Below are 26,834 nucleotides of genomic sequence, written 5' to 3' on the forward strand. Positions count from 1 at the left end.
TTTATATTTTTCTCTCATTCCTTGAGCCTTTATTTTCTCTCTCATAAGATCCCCACACTGTTCTAGGCATTTCTAACTTTTTAAAATCTAATCATGTCAAATATCTTATCTTATTATACTTGTCATAGTTTTGTCTTGATCAATAGTCAGATTCACCGCTCCTTATATCTCTCTCTTCCTCTTTCCTATGCAAACTCTCTCTCCATGCTACTCAATATCATTGTAAAACCCTGATTTAATATATATTTATACTATAATATTAAATGAGAGAGAGGAATATGCAATTTTAGATTTTGTCTATCAAATTTTTAGCCAAAATAGCCTTACTTCCTTTCTACATGAATATCTGCAAAAGAAGACAAGTAATTAGTCAAGGTATGCCTCTATTTACTTCTCTATTACTTATCGATATGGTTTCTTTTAAGCAACGCAAACCATTTGGCTCATTTTATTAAAAAATAACCTTTATCCATCTCTAATTCACATTGCTAACCAATTGGACTCTTTTTAAAATTAAAATGAAAAAAAATATTGATACTCTTTATTCAATCCATATATTTTATCTCTTATTCTCCAATTCTTTGAACTCTTTTTAATTAAGTGACAGTTTCAAAATCAGGAAATGATCCCTCTTGATTTTGTCTGTTGATTTTTTATAGAAAATAATCCACCTATTTATCTTAAAAATATATTTCTCACTTCATTAACTTTTTCTTCTCATTAACTCACACGTGCTTTCTCCTCCTTTCTCGATCTTAGTCAGATCATATCTCTATTATAAAACTCCAAAACAAAACTAAACTCTCTTTCTTTAATTCAACTCCCAAACTAGGGCTGAAAATGTATCGAATATGGATCGAATATTGATATATCTATATTTATATCCATATTGTTCAACGAATACAAATATGAATACGGATATTAAATGGATATCAAAATTAATGTCCATATTTATTCTAAATGGATACAAATACGAATCAGATAATAAGCATATCTATATTTGTTATAAACGGATATGGATACGAATCGGATATTAAACATATTCATATTTTCTTATCCGAATATGGATATAAATAAGATACTTTTTTAGATATTAATGTTTGAGTAAAATTAATGATAAAAACTAGCAATAAAGACATGATCATAAAAAAAAGATTCAATTAAAAATATAATTTTAACAAGTATTTATCAATAATAAAAATGATCAATTTGATAAAAGATATATGCTAAAGATTGCTCGTCGTTAAAGTAGATAGGATCTATGGCTCCTCAAAAGCATCTCACGGCTATCGCCAGTTGCAACCACCAGATGAAAATTAGGATGAGATCTTCAAAACCCTAGTTGCTTGAAGTCGACGAAAGAAAAAGAGAGACGAAGCGGACGAACAAGAGGTTTGAGCCTTTCAGGCATGCGGGATTATTTAAAGGATTTTATTTGAATTAGATATTCTGTAATCAGGTTACTATCTTAAGTGACGATCATCCGATATCTAGATTTCTTTTAGTTTAGATTTGGTTAATAACCTAATTGGTTCCTTAATTCAACTTAAATTTCTTATTTTCACTTATCCTTATTATACAGACATCCGAATCTGGATCCAAATCCAAAAAAATCAGGTACATCCGCATTTGTATCCATATCTAGAACATTTTTGAACTGACCATCCAGATCCGACAAGACCAAAAAAATAGTATCCGAATCTGACCCGAATTGGATTAAAAAAACTATGGAAGTCAATCCAAGCATGGCAAACTCACAAATAAGTTGGACGAATTTCTCAGCCAAACTATGGGAGTCGGCTAACGCCACTTATTACAATTTTAGAATTTAACCAATACATCTATCGATGCCAACAAAGTGATAGATGAACAAGCTATAATGGCCGATGATATTATGCAATACAAACGCCGCTTTATCAAAGTTTAGCTCTTGTTACACATGTATCAACAACACATAACTCATCTGGCATTACTTTATCAAGACCATGAATACGAACAAGGCCATCGCCCACTTGAAGTACGGTGCCGGTATTTATAATCTTTACTTCTCTATTATATTGTTTGATGCATTCACATATCCTCCATTACAAACAATAAAATCCAGTGGATGGTTTGGAAAGCTTCTAGAGTAAAAAAAGTTGACTACATCTTTAAATAGGTCTGCGCGTCGAACTCTTTATGATATATGAATAAGCATTTGCATGATTCTTGGTTGTTAACAAGGTGTACCCATATAGCTCACAACGGTGTTTTTTGTTGCATCTAAAGAAGAAAAAGATTTAATCAGTGAAACCTCAAAATTATCGGCAACTAAAGCTTGATACCTAATGTTGTAATCGTTTATATCTCTTTAGTACACTAGATTTTCATACCCACTGGTGACCTGAATTCAAGCCCTCTACAACTAGGAAAAATCGCCTCTCTTGATTAAAAGCCCAGCCCAAACAATAAAGTAGTTATCTGACAAGTAGCCGCAGAAATGAGCTTCTTCTATACATAAAGGCTCTCGTATGTGAACAAGCATATAACAAAACCAATATAACACAGAAAAATGAAAAATGCCGACATATATATACTGACAATAAATAGAAGTGCCGGTAATTTGTTTCTAGTGCCAAAATTTGTCAACGCTTCTAAATAGTGTCGGCAAGAATTAAACTCGTTGAAAGCAAATAGCAAGACAATAGCATATGTAGTTTCGATATGTAGAGAATAGCAACCAAAACAGGCATACCAACCACAACAAAACACTCTAACCTCCCACATAGCCAAAAGGCACTTTTATATAAACCCATACCAACCAAAAGTGCTCTGATCAATATAGCATTTACCCTTGAGATTGAGATACACCAATGCAAGAACCAGCAACAACAAAGTACTCCACCTCATAAAGGTCAGCTTAGGAACAGTCATCTACACACAAGATTTGAATGGCAAAAAGAGCACAGTTGGTCAATCCCCCTAGATAGTCGTGAATAGCCATCCATTCTACACACAACTTCCTCGGTAAACAAGTCAAAAGATAAAAACCAAAAAATTCCGCATCAAACCAAACAAAGGATCCTCCTTTTAGAACATCAAATATGGAAGGATCCATAACGAGGGCAAGACATCTTCTCTACCTATGATAAGAATATTTGATTGTTGAAAGTGTATCGCATGGATAATAATAATTATTTGATAAATATTATTTAGCATCTTTGTGGATATTAATTTGGGGCGTGATGGAAGCCAATATCTATTTGTGGTAACAAAAGTAATCAAAAACAAAAGAACGCATATGAATAGAAACAAAATATGATTAAGGAATTGCAAAATCCAAACATGACTAGAATCGTATCAGATATGGATTCGGATTCAAAAATGTCATATATTATTGGTTTAAAAACATTCGATTCAACTCTTCTGGATTCCAATATTTCAAATAAGATAATAAAGATTAAATTATCCTGATATTATATTTATATCATTATTGTATGTTTGTAGAACTCCAGGTAATGAAAAGAGATCCCGGTGATATAGATTGTACTTAAGAGAGAGAGAGAGAGATCGAATTATGTGCATTCATATCACACTTGCATCAATAGTTATTTTCATCAAATGAAAAGGGAGGTTTTATCCTCCCAGTTTTATTGATAATTCCTATTTACATATTTACAATTTATATATTATGTACAGAGGGGGTGACAGATGGTAGAGGGGTGATGACTTACCATGCAAAGGGAGGAGACTTCTACGGTGTCTATATGTGTACGTATGAGCCATGCTTCCTCGTTTGAAGAAAAGAAGTCTTTTAACTACATTCTCCATTCCCATCACGTTCCTCTCCATTTATTGAGACTTTCTCTTTGTCTTACTGCCCTACCATTTAGCTATTCTTGGTCTGTGCTTGCACTCGATATTTTGCGTCCAGCTTTCAAACGCCGTTATGGAAGAAATGCTGGTTCTTTATAACTTCCCTCCAAACCTGGGACGCGCTGTTGCAGTTTGGAGTTTCGAGTTGGGAAGGGCAATTGTTGTCATGGAGCAGTGTGTTGATGAGCCTTCTCCATGCTTTGGTATGTTCGGCGAAAACCCTCCACAGTCTCTCAGGCTTTTTGGTCTACGTACTTCCTTTTCCTTCCAGCTGACCAGGCAGTTTCCATCGCTACTTTTTTGTCCCCTCTCCACAAAAATAAAAAGCCTCTTCGTTCTTGGTTTATTCTCTGTCACTTCTGAAGGAAGTTGCATGCTGGACATCCAATACTATGGGATTGAGCTTAATTAAGCACTGAATTTATTAGTATTATAATTCGGTCTCCAATTGAGAGAACCTTGTCTTTCCAAGCTGCCAGTTTCCTCCCAAGTTTTACAATTAACAAGTCTCGTTAAGTGGACGGCCCAAGTAGTTGCTGCCAACTTGGCCAAGTTGCTGCACTCACTATCAATGATTCTGTTGGGGGAAAGAGTGGACCACCCCACAAGTATAATTAAAACACCCAAATCCGACAGCAGCCGAGCTCATGCAACCGAGCTCAGAAGGCCGAGCTTATGAAGACCGAGCTCATGCAGGTCGAGCCCAGAAGGCCGAGCTCGTCGTCCACGCACTGCGGCCATGCCCTGCAGCAGTCTCACCGCACCATACTTTGCTTGCCGGCCACGCCCCGACATATCAACCAGGGACCATACCCTACTACGACTGTCAACCATTAAATGCGCACGATCTCCACGGACCTCCAGCTTACTCAAAACCTCAGGCCATCCACGGCAACTCGCCGACTCACTCAAATTCATCTAGTCACCCACGGCAACTCATTAATTCACACGATCATGCCCAATCATGACGGTAACTCATTAAATTCGTCTGGTCACATCACAGGTAACCCAGACACCCCTCCTATAAAAGGAGAACTTCTCCCCCTAGGGAGGGGGCTAACTTCTGGCTATGACTTCTACATACAGTTCATCTCCTTCTCCAAAATTAAGTCCCCCTCTGACTTAAGCATCGGAGGCCGGCGCCGGAAACCCCGGCCACCGGCTTTTTGCAGGTCCCCGGGAGGACGCCGCCCGCCGACGTACCGCCCGCACCAGAGCTCCTCCTCCTCGGCTAGCTAGTGGTCACCCCCGGGTCCAATTTCCAGCAATAGTTGGCGCTAGAGGAAGGGACCGAGTTATGGCCATGAAGTTGAGAAGCAAGGAGCCTCCAATGCCTCCCGGCGTCCCCCACCAAGCCCTGGGCACTCTGTTCAAAACTCACCACCAAAACCTCCAGCGGATCCAGTCCTCCAAGTCCAACCAGAGTAGTTCAACCTGCTTATTCAACAAGTCCAAGCACTCACTGCGGCCGTCCAAGGCCTACAACAAGTAAAAGATCAACCTCTACTCCCTCCTCACGAGCATGAGTCCTCGGGATGCCGCTCGCGACGTCATTTTTCTGTAGAGCGTCGCCACCACCGAAGCTTTCATCGAGCTCGACCCCTAAGCCGGGAGGGCTTGTCACGCATCCATTATCCTGAAAGTTTGTGCCGAAGCCTGACGCCTCGAGTACGGGAGCACCCATCTGAGGCAGGGTCTGCTCCATGCCAAGTTGCAACAGGAGCCCCACTCGAGCTCGGCAGAAAAGTTGAGGACTTGGAGCGGCAGATACAGATGCTTCAAAACCGAGGCCCGAAGCGAGACGCCGACCTTGACTTTATAACAGAGTCTCCATTCCCTCAATGGATCATGGATGAGTCAATCCCCCAGAGGTTCAAGATGCCACAGATTGAGCCATATGATGGCTCATCCGATCCTCTGGATCATTTGGAGAGCTACAAGACCCTTATGACACTCTAAGGAGCTACAGATGCTCTACTCTGCAAAGTCTTTCCAGCAACTCTCCGCAAGGCAGCTCGTCTTTGGTTCTACAGACTAAAGCCCAGCTCGATTCTCTCCTTTGAATAGTTGGGCAGGCAGCTCGCCACCCATTTTACCGCTAGCTGGCGTCAGCACCGGACCTTGGACTCCCTCTTTGCCATCAAGCAGAAGGAGGGAGAATCCTTAAAAGACTACATCAATCGTTTTACCTCGGCCACATGTGAGGTTCGCGATCTCGACCAGTCAATCGCTATGTCGGCATTGAATACTGGGGCTCGGTCCTACAAATTTCTCTTCTCCATTGAGAAGAACTTCCCTGCCGACTTTCTTGAAATGTTGGCCCGAGCTCGCAAGTACGCCAAGTCTGAGGAAGCCATGGCCTCTCGGCGGGAGGCAGCCGAACGACCTGCCAAGATGCAAAAAAAACACCAGGAGGAGCACTCCCAACCAAGCAGTAGAGATGCCATGGCCCCTGGCATGAGAAAGAGCCTCCTTGGCCCGAGAGCCTAGCTCGCCCGAGGTCTCCCCTCCAAAAGTTTCAGACATACACTCCCCTCACATCCACCCGAGTAGAGATCCTCATGGAGATTGAGGGTTAGGACTGCCTCTGACCTCCATTGAGGATGCGACCGACAGAGTCGCGGAAGTACTCAAAAAAGTACTGCCACTTCCACCGAGATCGCGGCCATGATACGGAGGATTGCTACGAGCTCCGTGATGAGATCGAGGCACTTGTCCGCCGAGGTCGGTTGAGTTGTTTTGTCCGTGATCATACCTACAGAAGAGATCCTGAGGAACAAAACCCAGTGCCACATGATGAGCGGAACAATAACTGACCTCTTGCGGGCATCATCAATACCATCAGAAGGCGGGCGAGTAGGGACACCTGAAGCATCGAGCTCGGAAGAAAGAGCTTCCTCAAAGCATCCGTGCACTGCGAAAGTTGTTTTTTCTTTTCCGATGAAGACCAAAAGGGTGTTGAGCCCTCTTTATGACGACGATGTAGCTATTTTCTTCATCATTGCAAGGTTTTAAAAAGTATTTTAGTACATAATAGAAGCTCGGCTGACACCTTATTTTGTAATGCCTTCCGAAGGATGAGCACTCCTCTGGCTAGATTCACAAGAGATTCCATCACAAGAAAGTACTATGAAGTTAAACCTTCTCATGGTCCGGGTCAGCTCGGCCTACAACGCAACTCTTGGCCAACCAAGGCAACGACGAGATCGGATCCAGCCTGTCCAAAAAAAAAAAAAAAAATCTTGGGTAGCCATGGATCCTGCATAATCATAGCTCCTCGATATCGAGGGGAAGCGGTGCGGCCTAGAGCTCAATGCGTACCACTTAACGGCCTCCAACGACTCCCAGCCGGTGTTGAGCCAAGTCCTGAGGGACCTCGAAGCTTGGGAGCTGTTAAAATGTCTCCAAAAGGTACCTCCATCTCCAACATCGCCCTCCCTCGTCTATGTTCTCGAGCTGATGCTTACCTTCAAGCTGAGCTCTTCCGTACTCGAGCTCTTCTGTACTCGAGCTCATCTAAGTGCTTGAGCCCTTCCGTTCTCGAGCTCATCTAAGTGCTCGAGCCCTTCCGTCCTCGAGCTCATCTAAGTGCTCAAGCCCTTCCGTCCTCGAGCTCATCTAAGTGCTCGAGCCCTTCCGTACTCGAGCTCATCTAAGTGCTCGAGCCCTTCCGTACTCGAGCTCTTCCGTACTCGAGCTCATCTAAGTGCTCGAGCCCTTCCGTACTCGAGCTCATCTAAGTGCTCAAGCCCTTCCGTACTCGAGCTCATCTAAGTGCTCGAGCTCTTCCGCTCTCAAGCTCATCTAAGTGATTGAGCTCTTCCGTTATGCTCATCTAAGTGCTCGACAACATTTCCTACCTCAGCTCCGAGAATAGAAGTGGTTCGTTTTGTTTCTATACGAAATTCGACGATTTCGTTTGTGTTCATGTAAGCGATTTCTGATATGAATTCGGCAGGTCGTCCCCCCTTCCTACGGGTTCCCCACCGACCCAGTGACACATCAACTACACCCCTTGTAAGGATCCCAGCTTTAAGTCAATATAGGCAGGGATACGCGATTTGAGTTGTTGGGAAAGAGGCGGATTGAGGCGAAGACAAAACCTTTCGGAAAAGCAAGTCAGTCTAGTGCTCCTCCACCGTCTTTCACTACGCCATTTCGACACCATTTCAATGCCATTTCGACGCCATTTCGACGCTATTTCAACACCATTTCGACGACATTCGACGACATTTCGACGCCACTTCGACGACATTCGACGCCACTTCGACGACATTCGACGCCATTTCAACGCCATTCGACGCCTCTTACGACAACACTCCCTGATCTGAGTGGAGGCACCCTGCTGAGTCGACCACAAGCCAAAGAAGGCCACTGAAGTCAACCTCGGAGCAGAGTCGTTTATCTCGACTTGGACAGCTCGGCTTAAGGCCGTTAGCTCCGACTGCAGGAGAGGTACACCCTGCTTAGCACATACATCTCCATAGACATTTGGCTATATTATAGGACGATCAACGACTGGATTACTTCCTTCGCCCGAGCCAAAAAGCAGCTCAAACTCGAAAGTCGGGGGGTAGTGTTGGAGGAAAAAGTGGACCACCCCACAAGTACAATTAAAGCATCCAAATCCGACAGCAAGCCGAGCTCATGCAGCCGAGCTCAGAAGGCCGAGCTCATGAAAACCGAGCTCATACAGGCCGAGCCCAGAAGGTTGAGCTCGTCGTCCATGCACTGCGGCCATGCCCTGCAGCAGTCTCACCGCACCATGCTTTGCTTGCCGGCCACGCCACGATATATCAACCAGGGACCATACCCTGCTACGACTATCAATCATTAAATGTACACGATCTCCACGGACCTCCAGCTTACTCAAAATCTCAGGCCATCCACGGCAACTCGCCGACTCACTCAACTTCATCTAGTCACCCACGGCAACTCATTAATTCACATGATCATGCCCAATCATGACGGTAATTCATTAAATTCGTCTGGTCACATCACAGGTAACTCAAGCACCCCTCCTATAAAAGGAGAACTTCTCCCCATGGGGAGGGGGCTAACTTCTGACTGTGACTTCTACATACAGTCCATCTCCTTCTCCAAAATTAAGCCCCCCTCTGACTTAGGCATCGGAGGGCTGGCGCCAGAAACCCCGGCCACCGGCTTTTTGCAGGTCCCCCGGAGGACGCCGCCCGCCGACATACCGCCTGCACCGGAGCTCCTCCTCCTCGGCTAGTGGTCACCCCCGGGTCCAATTTCCAGCAACAATTCCCAGTTTAACCAATATGCTCTTCTTCTTTTTTTTTGATACATCGGCGACTCACACAACGGATGTAGGTGCAGCTCATAAAGCCAGAAAAAAGAAAAAAAATACATAGGTGATGGGACCGGGACATGATTGTCCCAAACAAAATTTTCAGAGTTATGAGCCGTAAAGGATACCACCCAATCCGCCGCACCCGATAAGGCGCACTCTCCCTAAAATCTACGGGTGTTGTGTATCAACTGCAACACGACCGAAGTCCTGGATCCACTCGATCACCGTGGCTGAGTCATCCTCCAAGACAATACGCTCTGCGCCCAGCACTCGTCTTGCATAAGAGACGGCCTCCCATGCAGCTCTGCTTTTAAAGTTGATTTTTAAACCTGTAAGGAGCTCCATCCAATATAGAAGGAATTGGACATCTGTGGCACCTTGTTTATCAGCTCTGCACATGATGACCAGACCGTCGGCGAATTGCATGTTTCTTGTTTTTTTTTTGGGGCGGCCCAAAGCCTATGATTAAGTTGCTATTGGCGGCCACTTCCAGCACTTTGTGGAAGTATCTGCTACAAGGATGAAGAGCATTGGTGATAATGGATCGCCTTGTTTGAGACCCCTTCTTGCTCGCAGCCATCTTGTTGGTTCACTATTGAAGATAAAAGGCAAGTTTGCTTATTTGTAGGATACTCGATATCCATGTCCACCATTTAGACCCAAAGCCACATGATGCCTTGAGAAGGTACAAGAGAAAACTCCATTTTACGTTGTCGAATGCTCTTTCAAAATCCAGCTTAAGAAGGAACCCCTTAATTTGCTCTCGAATTTCTCACAGAACGAGAAGATCTCCATGACGCTTGTCAAGCAGTCCGAGCTCTGCTTTCCTTTGATGAAGGCTAACCGGCCATCTGAAATTAGTGCATCCAACTGCTTGGAGATGGTCTGATACTTGGCGCTTTGGATAACACTTTCATAACCTCATCATCAAGCTTGTTGGCCGGTAGTCTCTTATTGTTGTAAACACTTCTTTTCTTGGGGATGAGCGTGATGAAAGAAAAATTTAATCTGGAGATATCTATTGCGTTGCTGTAGAGGTCATTGAAGAACTTGCGGAGGTCATCCTCACAGTATCTTTGGTAGAAGGAAGCTGAGAACCTATCTGGACCTGGCGCCTTCCCTTTTAGCAAGCTGAGAACAACATTTCTAGCTTCAGATTTATTGAGGAGGAACTCCAGGTCAGATAGATCAATAGTTTGATTTGGATAGAGGCTCTTCCAGACTACTGAATTGTGTACACATTTTCTGCTGGACTCAAGTTCTGCATAGAAATTAAGGAAGGCTTTCTTAACGGTTTCTGGTTCTTCTATGATCTCGCTCTGATGGATTATGCAGGTAATTGTATTTTTCCTTCTTCTTATGCTAGCACCGATACAAAAGAATTGCATTCCATTCCAATCCCCTTAATTGATCCAATTGACTCATGACCGTTGCTTCCACAAAATTTCTTCCAATCCCCTTAATTGATACAAAATTGACTCAAGTTGATTCTTTAGTTGAATCCTCTCTTCCCGTTCTTCTGCCCATAGGTAGCATTGCTCTTCTAGTGTGTCTAGCTCAAGGATTGCCTTTTTGATTTCCTTTTCAACCTAATGTTGCCCACAAGGTTGGCCACAGAATTTGCTTCTTGACGGTGCTTCTAACCACTGTTACTTGATTGGCTCGTCGAAATCTGGGATGGGTTGGGTTCTTATAGGAGGGACAAAGTTGAGGTCCGATGTGATCGCAGCCCAAAAAGCTTATCAGGGGACAAAGTTGTGGCGTTTGGTAAATGATAACATCAACAAGGATCAATCAACCAATTCTTTGCAGCGCACCGGATTTCATTTCATGCCAAAGCTAGCAAGAAAGTTTCCAAAGCTTCAACAACTCATCTGCCTGCTCATACTGCACATATCCATGAACAAATAAAGTTTCTGTAAATGAGTCAAATAAATTTCTCTCCACCACTCCTAGTTTTATTGAAAACACTTTGACAGAATATGGAAACATCTGGCAGTTCTACTACATGTTAATGGAGCATATACTGATGACCCTACTCTATCTCAGACTCATAAATTTGGAACCATGAGGTACTAAAGAGAATAAAATAACAAAGCAAATGAAATAAAGTACCAATTGTCACATAACAGAATCCTACAAAAATTTTAAAAGTTAATCCAAGTGACTCCATTTAATTACATCCATGATTACCTGCAGGTTAATTTTCCATCTCGATTTTCTCCATTTGCCAAAATTTGATAAACAAAACTGCAATGCATATAAAGCTTGGAAGATCCAAACTCCCTCACATGCACATTCAAAGGTATGAGAGCTCAAGAAAAAGTCCTACAGCTCACATGAAATACTTTCTGGGTGAAGATCGCACTTTCTATATACAACTATTTAACAGTGAAGAATATGTTAAGAGCCTCTCAAAAACTTTTCACCACCCACGTACACTCCTATTTTATTGTTGAAGAAACAGAGTGCACTTCCACTATCCACTGTACACTGCAACCACCCAAAAATCGCATATTTCAGAACTAATCTCACAAACGTCCAAGAACTACTTGTTCCACGGAGGGGAAAATAATGGAGGTAATAAGGGCCAGGGCAAATAACTTCATCCGAAGAAAACCACTCTCTCAACTTCTTCCATCAAGGCTTTCATAAAATAAGATGTACCCATGATCCGTGTTCCCTGCAGACTCCTGTGCAGACCCAAAGAATGTCTGCACAGTGGACTCATCTATCATCTCCACATGTTCATCATCAAAGAACAACCAGTGGTTATGGCTTTTAACGAGGCTGACATAGTGCCCATGGTTCGTACCACTTCCAACATGGACCACAACCGCAAAGAGGGAGTACTCGGAGTCTGCATCATCAACCGTGTTGTTAAGCTTCAATTCCATGGGAAACACAACCCGGTATGATAGTTTCTTGTTTCGGCCAAGCTGCTCAATATACTTGAAGCGCTTGAGATGGATCACCAGGACATGTGGAGGCTTCTTGATCTTCATCCTCTTCTGGGCTTCCTGCAAACTGCATGTGGTAATAAAAGTTCCAAATTTTAGTAAAGGACACCATTTGACAGGGATGGTACGCAAAAGGCAAAATAGAAGAGCCTGATGATATGCGGGGAGAAAAATTGAAGACCTCAACCTTGACATTCCCATGAACATGATAGTCTCATGGACCTTGTTTAACTTAACAATCAACAGAAATTCTCAGCAATAGTTGACATTTTCAAGAGTACAATTTTTAGATGATTATGCAGTTTGGGAAAAAAAAACAACAGAACACTAAAAGCATACTCATGAAGCGCATGATTGAGAGGCATCAGGCAAACTCAGCCCACACATAAGGAAGCAACTTTTTGCCTGGTTAATTGTATCGAGAAAAGAAACATAGTAGAAGAAAATTCATATTAGATTTTGAGAATTGTGGTTAGCCTCTTATATTTGCACTAGTTAAAAGTAAATACATCAAAAGAAGAAGAATCCAGAAGCATTATAACAAATTCCACAAATTTTAATGGCAACTAAATGGTAAGTTAACTATACAACCATGAACTAGGGAAAGAAAAGGATGACATAGACACCTGCAGCACTTGTCACAGAAGAACTTGTCTTCAGCATTTAAAGTCTCTGTTGAACTGAAGTTTTTGAGGCAGCTAGTGATAGAACTATTCGGCTCAATGTCTAGGCTTAAGTCAAAAAAAGTTTCATCCCTTGCAGTGACTGTTTCACACTGTAAGCATCTAGTTTCATTGGTCAGTATACCCTGCAAAAATAAAATAAAAAATAAAAAATAAATTGGCATCACAAAATATCAGCTTTCCAGCTCCATACACATCACATTGAACAGAAGGTGCAGAGCAAATTTGGGCTATCTAATTCACCTGAAAACTCGTATGGACCCATGTAACAAGTGGCTCTTTATAGACACCATTTGCTAGGGGGTGGCATGTTGCATTAGTAATCTTTTCTGATGGTGATGAGGTTCCAGGGGAGCCTTTTGCAGCACTAGACTCTTTCTCAAGAATTTCAACAAGCTCGTTTAGCAAGAAATTTAAAAACTCATGTGCATCCTACAATATAGACATGAACACAAGAAGAAAGTTCAAATCCCAGTCTGGTGACAGAAATCAAATTAAAAGACAAGAAGCAATAACTTGGCAATGCCACATCTAGTATGCTTTGCTTTTGATAATGGAAATGTGGTCAACATTAATTCTCAATATCAGGAAAGTATTGCAACTTCTCTAAGTAATGTTAATAAATACTCCAAGATCAAGGGAGATCCTTATATTCATGATTCCGACATGGTAATCAATTGGACGTTCAGCGAAAGAACCCAAATCTCAAACTATCCTGAGGTCATCCCACTCCAAACAACAGAGAATCCCCACCAATATCTTCAAATTCAGATAGCATATTAGTTGTCCACTTAGTGAATAAACTAATGTGTAAGGATGCAAATAATCAGATGACTGAATGTCAAAACAAGCCATTGCACTTCTTCCAATGACATTAGGGAAACCTCACAGAAGGCAGTTCATCAGAAGAAATAAAACAACCAATTATTTGGAAATGAATCTGCAACAGTCCTTATCCACCTTGCAACTGAGATTAGCTAAACTTGTTTCCAATCACCACGCGCAAAAAATTATTCACCATAGATGACATACTCTAAATTGATGAATCACGAGGGAAGTTAAATCACATAGTTAGAAAACAAAATTAGCCTGCATACGGCTGCTTCTTTGCCACTGATTCTTAAAACTGATACTACATTGAACATAATGTCTCTCAACTAACAATGCACCACAAGGTGGAGGTCGAATACCTGGTGCATGTAACCACGGAAATACTCGTTCTGTTTCTTCACTCTCTGCACAAAACGCTTTGGAGAAATAACACCAGTTTTTTTCTTTTGGGAACTTATCTGCACAGTTAAGCACCAATACGTTATCCTTAGAAAAGAAAAGAATGTATTTTCCAAAACTTGCAATAACCTACTAATGCACAGATATAAATACACTAGATAGATACGACAGGATATGGAAATGCTGATAGTGACAAATTTTTGAAGAATAGGATACGATTGGTGTAAAAAAGCATGCAGAAACCATAATGGATTAACACAACAAAATAGTCAATATCCCATCATCAATATTCACAAGCTCCATTTATCATCATTTAAATCTAATAGACCATAGTCCATACTACATAATAACATCAAATTTACAAACTCTAATAGCAAAAATTAACTACCAGATCTTAATCCAATGGCTCCAAAGTTCAACCATTGGAGACTTTATATCATAATCTAGCAGCTAGTAGTGAATCATTTTTAAATAAAGTTTGTTGATATATATAACAGCTGAATTCCATTTATAAATTAATAAATAAAATGAATTTCTTTAAGGGTGACCCAATGAACAAGGCTCCTTCCATTGCAGGGTTTGGGGAGGGTTTGATGTGCGCCATCTTATCGTGCATAATATCACGCAGAAAAATACATATACAATCCTCCAGAAATATGAATCACGCAGTTCAATCTCAGCTGAGATATCAAGATAAATATCTCAGTCATATTGGCTGGTTATACAGATTTTTCTGAGAAATAAAATTATTTTTTATCTCATCCCATATGAAGAATGGTATTTGGTAATATTAATGCATACTGGTTTTATACCCACCAACATATGCTTCCATGGCAAAATATTTTGGCCAATATGTTGAATATCGTACAAAGTGATATATCAGGATGTATTGTTTATATTGGCCAAGAAACAACTGGTTGATATTTTGGATGTAATGTATTGGTAGGGTGCCCAAAACTGATACAAACTGAAATCTTGGTCAACCTGCAGACCAAGATGAAAACCTTGATTACTTAATAGAACCAAGACTCAAAAAAATTAAGAAAAGCACTGATTCAAAAGGTCAAAGCACCAATGTGACATTTAGGAATGAAGTCTTGAAAGTGCAAGATTACGCTCTCTACACTATGTGACAAAGAATAAAAGAAAATAAGCATTTAAATAGAGATGGCCAATGAAGAACCTGGAAATGGCTAATCATTTTAAAGGCTGCACTAAATATCTATATGATGATATAAAATTCACGCAAAAAGCCATGAAGGTTACACTAAATATTTATCTGATGATATAAAATTCATGCAAAAGTCACAAAGGCTTATATATACGCATCTATATCTCATATAGACATTACCATGTCACCAGTCAGACACATTCAGTGGAAACAACTTGACTTGTCAACAATCTAGGTTACTCACCAACATAATAGGAATATCCTAATGTTGATCACTGAAATAATGTTACTAATTAAAAATGGACCAAGAGATACCTTTCATAAGATGTTTGCAAACACATACCAACAGGACTTTACATATGCAGACCAATGCTAACATGCAATTATCTAGTAAGTTAATCATTAGTATATTTGCCAACGCCTGATAACATAAAAGCATCTAATCTAATAAAGTACGCAATGAAGTATTCAGTATCATCAAACGAGAGAGAGAGAGAGAGAGAAGTAAAATGTAAAGCGCACCTTACTACAAAAATAAAGTAGCCAAATATTCCACTATTCGACAATAAACTAAATGAAGAACCCAACAACTTCATGGTAAAAGTATAAGACAAGTAAAATTAACGAGTGATAAGATATTGCAATTAAGAAGTAGAACTGTTACCTGAGTGAACAAATCTGCCAAGCATATCAAAAGGTTCTCATCTGTCTCTCCTAGGTTCTTGTTATTTGCATAATACTCCAGTAATTGCTCCCTGAATGGAACACAAAAATATAATGCCTGCATATGAAGTACAATGATAATGTTAGAGCTAAAATTAAGTCGGAGATGTTAAGCTTGCAACATAAGCACCAAAAAAAAAACTCAAATGAAACTATGTTTCACACAATTTAATTATTTAATGGCAAGCTGACTGAGAAAGTATCCTCGTAAGGGTTAACAATTACAAAAGTGGAATATAAAGCAATGAAATGAGGATAGCTGGCAATGATATTGTAGTGCTGTAAAATTTCATGACTAGTTTAGATGGCAGATAAGATTAGATCTTGCATTTGTATTTTAGCAGAGCATTTGTGATGAGTATGTCAGAGAACTTTTAACCAATAATATTAAAACATCCATCTGTTTTGTAAGATGGCACTTTTATGTACCTTCGAAACAAACCAAATGATATCAACATACCATCAAGAACCAAGACAACCCAAAAACATTAGCTACATGTGTTGCACATGCAAGTGCATTTAATTGACATTAGAATGCGAAATTCTTCATTACAAGATCATGACAAATTGATAGGACAGCATAAAATGCTAACTAAAAAACAGTGCATTGCTAATGCAACCAACATTCTCGATCCATGTTTTCGTGTCAAGTTCAAATAGTTTTGCTAGCATGAACATGCAATCACATTAATCTAAAATTTTAAGAAACCATATTGTTCATCGATATTAAGAGGGTTCCCAGGTAAATTTCTAAAGAACCAAAAGGATTTTATGGGTAATTCATTTGTTGAGTGTCGTTGGACCACATCAGTGGAAGAGGGAGAGAAAATAGGGGATAAGGATTCCACCAAAGGTGTTGGTTGCTGCAATCAGTAATCTTATTAGGCAAGGGAATCAAGAAATGTTTCTACTTTATACCAGCTTTGCTTGATGAGAGATCACATCCAGCTGCTTAGGCTAGGAGACAAGATTCAAGGAGAAATACAGTAGATGTCTAGCCACTTGCACACATAGAAAAAAGGAATGGTTTATTTCACTGATGATATTGAGATTTGACAGTCAGTTCACAGTTCACGAAAAAATGCTTACTTTAGGCACTACTAGAAGTATGGAACATGATGAATTAGTTTTCATAATGTCATACTGGGGCAAAAGGAAAGATATCTTTCTTGTATAGAGCTCACTAGAAGAATAACACGAAAATTCCTAGCAAATCTAGACAATAGGATCAATATCCATCTCTTGAGAGTTGGCATCATGGATTCACATGCCCTTTGTTACAGGAGCATACCACTCATACCAGTCTAAATTGGCTTATGCCTCCCATAACAAAACATGGTACCCCCCACAACAGTCGGTACCTTGTGTTAGTATGGCAGCACACTGCAATAAGTACCATACTGGTTAGTAACAAGTACAAGTCCATACCCAGGGTCTTTAACCTTGATTGACACAAGCCAAAAACAAGCTAATATTCATTATTAAACCTGCTTTGTCTCTGATGTTGGTAGAAGTTGTGTACAATTCGAACCGGCAAAAGTAGGTTAGCTTTGACCTGAAATTGGATATGTTACGTTTTCTTTCCTCCTTTTTCACATGAGAGATGAGAATTTAGGATAAAAGGATTCAATTTTAAATGTCTTATGTTTCTTTCCACCTTTCTCGCCATGCTCGACCTCAACCCAGGTGATTATAACTTGTTGAAGCCAACATATAAACCCACTTCATTACACTTGGAAGGATAGTATGGGGAACGAGGATGGCCACAATGAGGACTTGTATCATAAGCTAGATCAAGGTATGTTGTACCGGTACCAGTAGGCGAACCAGTCGTCTACTAGAGCAGTACGGTTTTAGTTCGGACCGGTTTGAACCAGTACCAATGCGCGCGGACGCGCGCCTGAAACCGTGCAGGGGCGTGCTTTCCAACGCAGGGAACTGCATGCAGGCGCAATTCCCATCTTGCGCCCGCGCCTGCGCAGTTTCTGGCGCAGGGAAACGCATGCGGACGCTCTTTCCCGTGCACGGGCGCGCTGCTCCAAGGGCGGGTACCGGTGCGAACCAGTCCGCCACCGGGACAGCTCGGTACGATCGGAACTGCCCAGTTCGGGATGGTTCCGCCGACCCTACATCCAACACTCAGACACGGTTCCATAAGAAGTTCTAAGATATTTGAAGTATCCAAGTCTTGACACCTGCAACAAACACATGAACCAAGTCCATGTAACATAGCTAAACAATATGTACTAACCTTATTTAGGAGCATTTTTTTGCAGGAGCATATTTGAGTTCAGCAGCAAGAAAGTCGATCTGTCAAAATAATTGAAGGGAAGTGCTTCGCATATAGATGAGCAGGCAAGTTTTAGTAGAGAATGTGGGTAGAGAACAAAAAATTAACAGCTTAGCTAAAGTGGGATTGGGTATGGGAACATATTCAAATACAAGTGTAGGTAGCGGATCTCCAAAAAGAAAAAAAAAATTATGGCTATTTTGAGAAATGCTAGAGTAGATGGCACACCCCACGTAGAAGTTTTCTGTACTAACTGCAAGACCCTAGTTAGAAGTATCCGAGTACAAAGTTTAAGAGTAAAAACTAATTTGAGTCATCCCAGATGCATGCGAGATCTTTTATTAGGGTAACTTTGGAATTTTACTATCCTCAATTAAACTTGGGAATTATTTAAGTTGTTTTGTGGAACCTCGGAATCCATCATGCCAATTTTATATCAAAAGTAATTAACTAGGTTCAAAGACCATTGGCTATGTCAAGGCTATTAAGGACATCTTCAACATCTATTAATCTATTGAAACTGTTAAAGTATATTTGTTTATTTAATTCTTTTTTTTTTGTGATTCTCATAGGTTCACCGGTATCATGTACTCCCCTTTTCATCCTCCCCTCCCCCAACAAAAAAAAAGGACTATTCCTTCCGCTTTAAAAAATATATATATTGGCTGTCCACTTTATCTACCCATTTTGCATTCATTGAGCACTTCCAACTTCTGTGGTATACTTACCAAAAGTTATGCAACTTCAGATTCAAGTATTACTCATAGAAGCACAAGAAATTCCACGGAACTATAGAAGCAAAAGGAGTTAATAAATTAGTTGTTTCCGATAACATATTACCCCCACAGGACATATGTTAGGCAGGGGACTTTACTGCACAAATGTAAGAGTATAAAAAATGGTTTTCTTTTTGTGAATTCTCTCAAGCCACCACCTAACTTACTTTTTCTTGATATATGCTTTTGCAAATTTATTAAATATGATCAAACAACATTGCAGACTTAACAAAAATCTCTAACGCAAGCAGAATAGCCTACCATTTTTGTATACAAAGATGAGGAAAACAAACGTAGGATTTACTCAATTGTGGTGTTAGATAACAAACATCGGAAACCATCAATTATGTTCCATATTAGAAAAAATAATAATTAAAAAATAAGTGCTAAATGAAGACTCTTTAAATGCACTAAGATCATTATGTCTGGACCTATCACAACGCAAGACCTCACCTAAAATGGCTTGCCGAAAGGTATTACTTGGGTTCCCTAGCCCAAGATAATACCATAATAAAAAACTTAGAAACAAGCTTTAGTTTGCAAAAATTAATCCAATGCAACCTACTATAATATAGGGCATTCCAAAACCTATCTCAACAACACGGATAAGCTCTAAACTGAATAGGCCATGACAAAATATCTAATGATGACCTTAGAGCGAAGTGCTTGATTATGTATTCAAACATACTACAATATCCTTCCTGTACAAAGATATAGGCACTCTATATCCAGAAAAAACTCTTCAGAACCAAATAAGTAATAACTCTATTCTATTTTAATCGGGTGTTTGAAAAGTTCAATAGTTATTCTAATATTCCTATTATTGATTATTCAGTATGTTGGGTTGGCAATGGCCCTTGCTGTCTAGGAGGTAGATTAATGCATATTGCAAGGCCTAGACCCATGCTGGTTGGGAACAGCCCTGTACAGCTCAACACAACTCAGCTGTCAGCTAATTTTTCTTTTAAATTCTCGGCACAGCATGTCATACATCAGCACAGCACAATTGGCATGTACAGTGCCATTGAATCCTTGGAAATGATAAAGTGATCAAGAAGGTCACAAATGCAGGAAAAAAACTTTGATTCACATAATTTCAAAGATCACACTACTATCCTTAAATATACTCTAATAAAACCCTGGTACTGAAATTTTTTTAACCAAAATGACACAAGCCCATTCCAAACCCTTCTGCTTCCATAACTGCTCCCTAATGCCTATAACACTTCCGGACCAAGAATTTACTCTTTATTTCCTTTTAACAATCAATATTAATCTTAATTCAAATAATGATAACCGTAGAATTATCTAACTATCCATCCCCAATTAATTTGATTATCCACACCCATTATTTTGAACAAAAATATATGAACACCGACTTCACTTACAAAAGAGAAAAGCCGTTCTTTATTTAACTGGAATGTCAAATTTTAATATTGTTTAAAATGAATGTGCTCAAATTTTGTTAAAAAATTAATAAAGATGAGAAGAAGACCCGAACTAATTTGATATTGTTGGGAATGATTTTAAAAGACTTCCTTTGAAAAGGATTTTCCGGTAGTTTTCTCTAAACAGTGTACAATTATGACTACTGGGAGGTCTGCTATCTATTTTCCAAGATATAGATATATGCCGATGCTACATAATCTAGATCCAATCCTCAAAGTGATCCTCAATCCCTCACATACACGTGAAACCCTCAAGTCTATCAGCATTCATGTAAATTAGTGGATGAGCAAGCCTAAACAAATTCATATTTATTCGCTAAACTATTGAACATTCTAAAAATGCGACTCGCTAGCTACAAGATATGATTAATTTCATCCATGGTACTCATACAACTGCATAGCTATAAAAGTATGACCCTAGTCAAATGGTTAGCAAGGGCACTTTCAACCTTCAAGTTTTTTTGGTTAGACCAGATTACCCCAAGAAAAATAAAAATAAAAACTGAACCGCAGCATAGGAGACAAAATACTACCAGAGTTAAATGGAAAACAAAATTTCCGGAAATTACAATAAGAATACTTTTCCCTTCCCACCATCAGAAAACAAAAATCATTGTTTGCAATGAATTTCTCGCTCCATTATCACAGTGGTTCTCTTGATGCATGACCCAAGCAATAGTCAAATTGCAAACTAATTCATGATAAGTCCTGGCATCCAAAAATTTGAGTCCATCAATAACGATCATATGGAGGTCAAATTCCAAAATTCCACTATCTGCAATCCTCTTAGTGCACACAGAGACATTGAGGAAAGAAGGAAAACGCCCCTGGAACAGCATCCTGTTATAATACCAATCTACGACAGCCTATTACTTTGCTAAGCACGTAAAAGTTTACTATTTCTAATAAGGAACCAGACAAGAGATATAAAATCTCCATAAAGTACAGCATATCAAATTAAAAGAAGATAGCTTAAGCAATTAAACTGATAGGAGATACTTCGCATGCAAAGATGAGATCAAGGACAAGAAATTAGAACAAAGAATCGAGAAAACTTAGAATCCGAGAGGCAAAACCTGCAAAACGCTGTTACAGTAACAAGTGTTGCCGAAGTTCTCTAGGCCGAAGTACCGCTCCCCTTCGGGGAACTGGTCTCCAAGAGCCTTCTCGAGCTTGGAACCCGCGGTTCCCATAACCATCCACTTCTCCCGCCACCCCCCAGCGACCCCAGCGAGATACCTCAGCCCTGTCCACAAGCCCCCCACCACCGACGATCCCCCCCTCTGCGACCCTCCTTCCACCGCCGCCGCCGGGCGACTCCTGTCCTCCACCGCGGGCCTCCTAGGGTTTGAAGCCGGCTTCTTGGGAAGGAAAGGGAGGCAGTGGTGCCCTACGGTTTTGGATTCAGGCCTCCGACCATCGCGCCACGGGCTGAGGGAGAGACGAAGAAGCGAGCGAGGGAGCGTTGGAGAGGCGTTGATGGATTTATCGACGGGTCGTCCTCCTGCTTCTATCTCGGGGATCTCTTCTGTTGACTCCGCACGGACCACAGCACGTGCGACGTCCTCCGCAGCCATGTTTTTCCCCTACCCTTCGCTTTAGCGAGAAACGCGTTGCAGAAGACCTGGATCTCGTTTCCCTTTGGGGGAGTGCATGAATGAATGAGAGGTAGGTATTTAAGAAAAAAAGAAAACAAGTGAGGATTTGATGATGATCAGACGGCTGATATTGACAGCAGAGTCTGATAGGATTGTTACTATTAACTTAAATTTGAAAAAGAATTTATCTCCACATAGAGAAATTGCTGAAAGTTTATCTCGAAAGAGAAAAATCACTAAAAGTTTATCTCGAAAGAGCGAGATCACTTCAACTAGTTTAAACAACCAAAGAGCATGAGTGCATAAAAATTATTTGCAATCATCATCGAGTTTCATTTATATAAGAACCCAAATGTAGAACAATAGAGATGGCAAGCCCTTTATAGTATCATGAATCAGCTCTTCTTATAGAATAAAATATTTAAAAGGTATAAAATTATAGTGGTTTAATTGTTATACAAGCAAAATATCTCCACAATACAGAGGATATAAAAAAATAAATATAAAAATATTTAAAAAAATAAAATATGATTTAAATTTTAGATAGAACATAATCTCACTGTTAATTGTTGCAATGCATACAACCAATCTTTAAAATAAATCTCAGATAGCATTATAATTCCTAAAATAATATCAAAATATAATAAAAGATTAAACAAAGTATATAAAGTATCTATATTATTTTATACTGTTGAAGCATTAAAAATTAAATATCTCGTTCGAGACTAATATTTTCTCTCGAATAAAAAATAAGTAGGCACGAATTCAATAATGATGGAGTTGTATGGGATTGTTACTACTAATTTAAATTTGAAAGAAAATTATCTTGAAAGAGTGAGACTCTCCAACCAGTTTAGACGACCAAAGAGCATAAGTGGGTAGAAATTATGTGCAATCACCATCAAGTTTCATTCATATAAGAATCAAAATGTGAAACAATCGAAATGGTTAGCTTTTTACAGTACCATGGGATCAGCTAGCTTGTAGAATAAAATGTTTAAAAGGTATGGAATTATACTAATTTAATCATTATACAAGCAAAATACCCTCATGATGTGGGAGAGATAAATATAAATAAAAAATATTTTTTAAAAAAATATGATTTAAATATTATATAGATTATAATGTCACTACTCATTGTTGTGATGCATAAAACCAATATTTAAAATAAATCTCGGATACCATTATAATTCCCAAAATAATATCAAATATAATAAAGAAATTAAATAAACATATAAAATATATATTTATTATTTTATATTATTATAGTATTAAAAATTAAATATCTCATACCAGAGTGATATTTATCCCAAAAAAAAAAAAAAAAAAGTGGGTGGGGATTTGATGATGATCAGACAACCAATATTGGTAGCAGAGTTGTATTATCTTGAAAAAAAGTTTATATTGAAAGAGCGAGACCTCTCCAATTGGTATAAACGACCAAAGAGCATGGATTGGTAGGAATTATTTACAATCACCATCAAGTTTTATTCGTATAAGAACCTAAATGTGGAACAGCCGAGATGGCAAGCCTACCATGGGATCAATTGTCTTGCAGAATAAAATGTTTAAAAGGCATGAAATTATAATGGTTTAATCGTTACATGAGCATATATATTATAATAGTTTAATTGTTCACTATTATAAATTTTTACTAAGAAGATTATTGGGTATTGTGAGCATATATATACTAAACGTGTTATTTAACATGAGCACTTGAATGTAGGGATAGCAAAATATGATCCAACCCGCCAATTCGATCCGTGTTCGACCCGTCATAAACAGGTTTGGGTTTGGCCTAAACAGGTTCGGATCGTAAACAGGTCGACCCGTTTAACCTGTTTATTAATTAGGTCGGATATGGATTTTCCATTTAACCTGTTTAACCCGTTTAATATATGGGCCAGGCTTTTTTTATTATGGAGAACAAGTGCCTCACAAGTCACAGCCTCAGCCCAACGGATCGTTTGAATAACCAAATCAAATGCAAAAGCCCTATCCCTAGGCGGAAATAAAACCCTTCTCGTTCCCCTCGCTCCTCGCGCCGGCCTCCTCCATCCCCAAATCCTCTTGCCCTCCACGGCTCCATGGCTCCACCACGGATGATGTCCGCGATGGAAGGGAGTTCTCCTTCCCTCAGAGCCCGTACGCGAAGTCGTCGAAGACTCAGTTCATCCCGATCACGTCCGAAATGAAGTCGGCGGCCGCCGAACCCCCGAGGATGATGCTGATCTCGACGTCGCTCACCCGCTCGCCCACCTCCGGCTTGCATTGCACCATCCAGTTGACGGCCGGTCGGACCACGAAGAAGCACCCGGCGACGAAGGCGGCGCCCGAGAGCATCACCCACACCGCCGCCACCATCGATGCCTCCTCCCCGTAGCGCACGCCAAAGGCCATGGCGACGCAGAGCAAGGTGAAGGAAAGCACGCTGTTGATGATGGCGGAGGCCATAGCGACGGGACCGACCCCGGTGTTGAGGAGCTTCAGCTCGGTGATCATGCGAGCAAGGACGGGGAAGCCGCTGATGGAGATGGTGACACCGACGAAGATGTGAAAGACGAGCGGCTTGACGTTCTTCCTGGAGAGGCTAGACTGCCATGCCCACCACCGCGAGGGTCAGCACCTTCTTCCCACGGGCATGGCAGTATACTCCCGCGGAGCTGACGGCGAAGGGGACTGCCATGCCCACCACCACGAGGGTCCGCACCTTCTTCCCCACTCCCCAGCGCCCGGATTAAACTTTACTTTTTTTATTAAACGGGTTAAACGGGTCGGATCGGGTTACCCGTTTAATAAACAAGTCGGATTCAGGTTATAATTTTCTGACCTGTTTAATAAATAGGTCGGGTTCAGGTTTATAATTTTCTGACCTGACCTGCATGTGACCCACCCGTTTATATCTGATCTGATCCGATTGCCATCCCTACCTATATGTTCATAATTGAATAAATTGAAAGTCACTTAACAAGCATTTTATTTTATTTTTTCACCATAAGATATTGCCCTATCAAACACAAGCCCTGAGTTATAATAATATCTAACATCATAATAAGCATTAATTGACAAGATAGTTGCTTCCAGAATTTAGTGTTGCTTATACATGCATGGATGCACACATGCATCCATGTATTTTATATATAGATATATAATTGCTAAAATTTAAATCTTGAATTACAATTATTATCATTCTGTCGTGATTAGATATTATATAGTGTTGTTTTTACACTTCTGCTTGCTTGTACGCCCATGTATAGCAATCTCTCTCTCCCTCTCTCTCTCTCTCTCTCTCTCTCTCTTCCTAACCGTTGGTGCTACTGCACCTTCTCTCTTCCTCTCTTCATCCACTGATGGGAATATTGGATCCCTTTGCTCATGGAAGTCGCCGAACCGGGTAGATCACGAAAGAAGAAAGGAAAAAGATAAACTCGAATGGAAATAAAACAACAGGAGAAAAACACATCATATACGTGGTTCACCCATTCGGGCTACGTCCACGGGAGAACAGCGAGAAAAAATGTTTCATTAAGCAAAGATAAAGATACAAGTATTTTTGGGTAAACCAAAGAACCCCCCTTTCTTATGAAAAGAAAACCCTAGTTCTTCTTCTGGTTTTTCGCACACCTTAGGTCTTCTAAAAGAGGCCTATTTATAGGTTCTTTGCCCTCGATAAAAAACCTTTCCATGAAACTTACCTCAAAATCAAGTTTCAGTCAAAACCCGCCATCTAGAGTCGACTCGCACAGCCCTCGAGTCGACTCGCGCAATTCCTCGAGTCGACTCGCGCAGTTCACGAGTCGACTCGAGCTGGCACCGAAAACAGCATGCTTCTGTCTTCACTGAAACATGAGCCAAACTCAACCAAATCAGGGCCAAGAGTTTCTCAGAAGTTTGTTATCACCTCCATACACAACAATCTCCACCTTGATAACAAACTCACATCCATCACCGTTCTCCAGACCAAATCATCACCTCATCATGTCGCGTAGAGAAGCTAGAAACCATTCCAACTTCTCTACTTGCATAGGCTTTGTCAAAATGTCTGCGAGATTGTCCTTGGTTCCAATCTTTATCACTCTTACCTTGTCATCCTCGATGACTTCACGTACATAGTGATATTGGACCCCAATGTGTTTGGTCCTCTTGTGATACACAAGATTCTTCGCCAAACAAATAGCACTCATGCTATCGCAAAACAACTCCATGGGCTGAGACTTCAATCCAATCTCACTCATCAATCCCTGCAACCATACTGCTTCTTTACAAGCCTCCGTCAACGCCATATACTCCGCCTCAGTCGTAGATAAAGCAACTGTCGACTGTAGCTTCGACATCCAACTCACTGGGCCACCAGCATTAACAAAATAGATATCCTGTCGTCGATCTCCTCTTATCAAGATCACCCGCAAAATTTGCATCAACATATCCATTCATCACTCTCGGTCCTCGGCCAAAAGTAATAGAGTAATCGGTAATATTTCTCAGATAACGAAGCACCCACTTTGCTGCTTCCCAGTGTGTCTTTCCAAGATTTGCCATGTACCGACTGAGCACACCAACCGCATAGGCAATGTCCGGCCTAGTGCATATCATGGCAAACATTAGGCTTCCAACTAGACTGGCATAAGGAAACCGCTCCATTTGCTTCCGCTCTTCTTCTGATGTTGGACACTCTTCAGAAGACAACCTCACCTGTACCGCCAATGGAGACTTCACTGGCTTCGATTTGTCCATGCCAAATCTACAGAGCACTTTCTCCACAAAACCCTTCTATGTGAGTGAC

General features: G+C 40.5%; 1 protein-coding gene across 1 annotated transcript; it reads right to left on the minus strand.

Annotated features, from left to right (window-relative positions):
- Positions 1-11,183: 11,183 nt before the first annotated feature.
- Positions 11,184-22,066, minus strand: LOC103710532 (ubiquitin carboxyl-terminal hydrolase 4-like). Its single transcript, XM_008796291.4, has 6 exons — positions 21,530-22,066; positions 15,881-15,997; positions 14,006-14,104; positions 13,059-13,247; positions 12,759-12,940; positions 11,184-12,199 (listed from the first exon to the last, which is right to left on the minus strand). The coding sequence occupies exons 1-6, from the start codon at positions 22,028-22,030 to the stop codon at positions 11,800-11,802; spliced, it is 1,488 nt and encodes a 495-aa protein (XP_008794513.3). The 5' UTR covers positions 22,031-22,066; the 3' UTR covers positions 11,184-11,799.
- Positions 22,067-26,834: the final 4,768 nt, after the last annotated feature.

Source organism: Phoenix dactylifera, chromosome 6 (assembly GCF_009389715.1).
Source record: "Phoenix dactylifera cultivar Barhee BC4 chromosome 6, palm_55x_up_171113_PBpolish2nd_filt_p, whole genome shotgun sequence".
NCBI classification, from domain to species: Eukaryota; Viridiplantae; Streptophyta; class Magnoliopsida; order Arecales; family Arecaceae; genus Phoenix; species Phoenix dactylifera.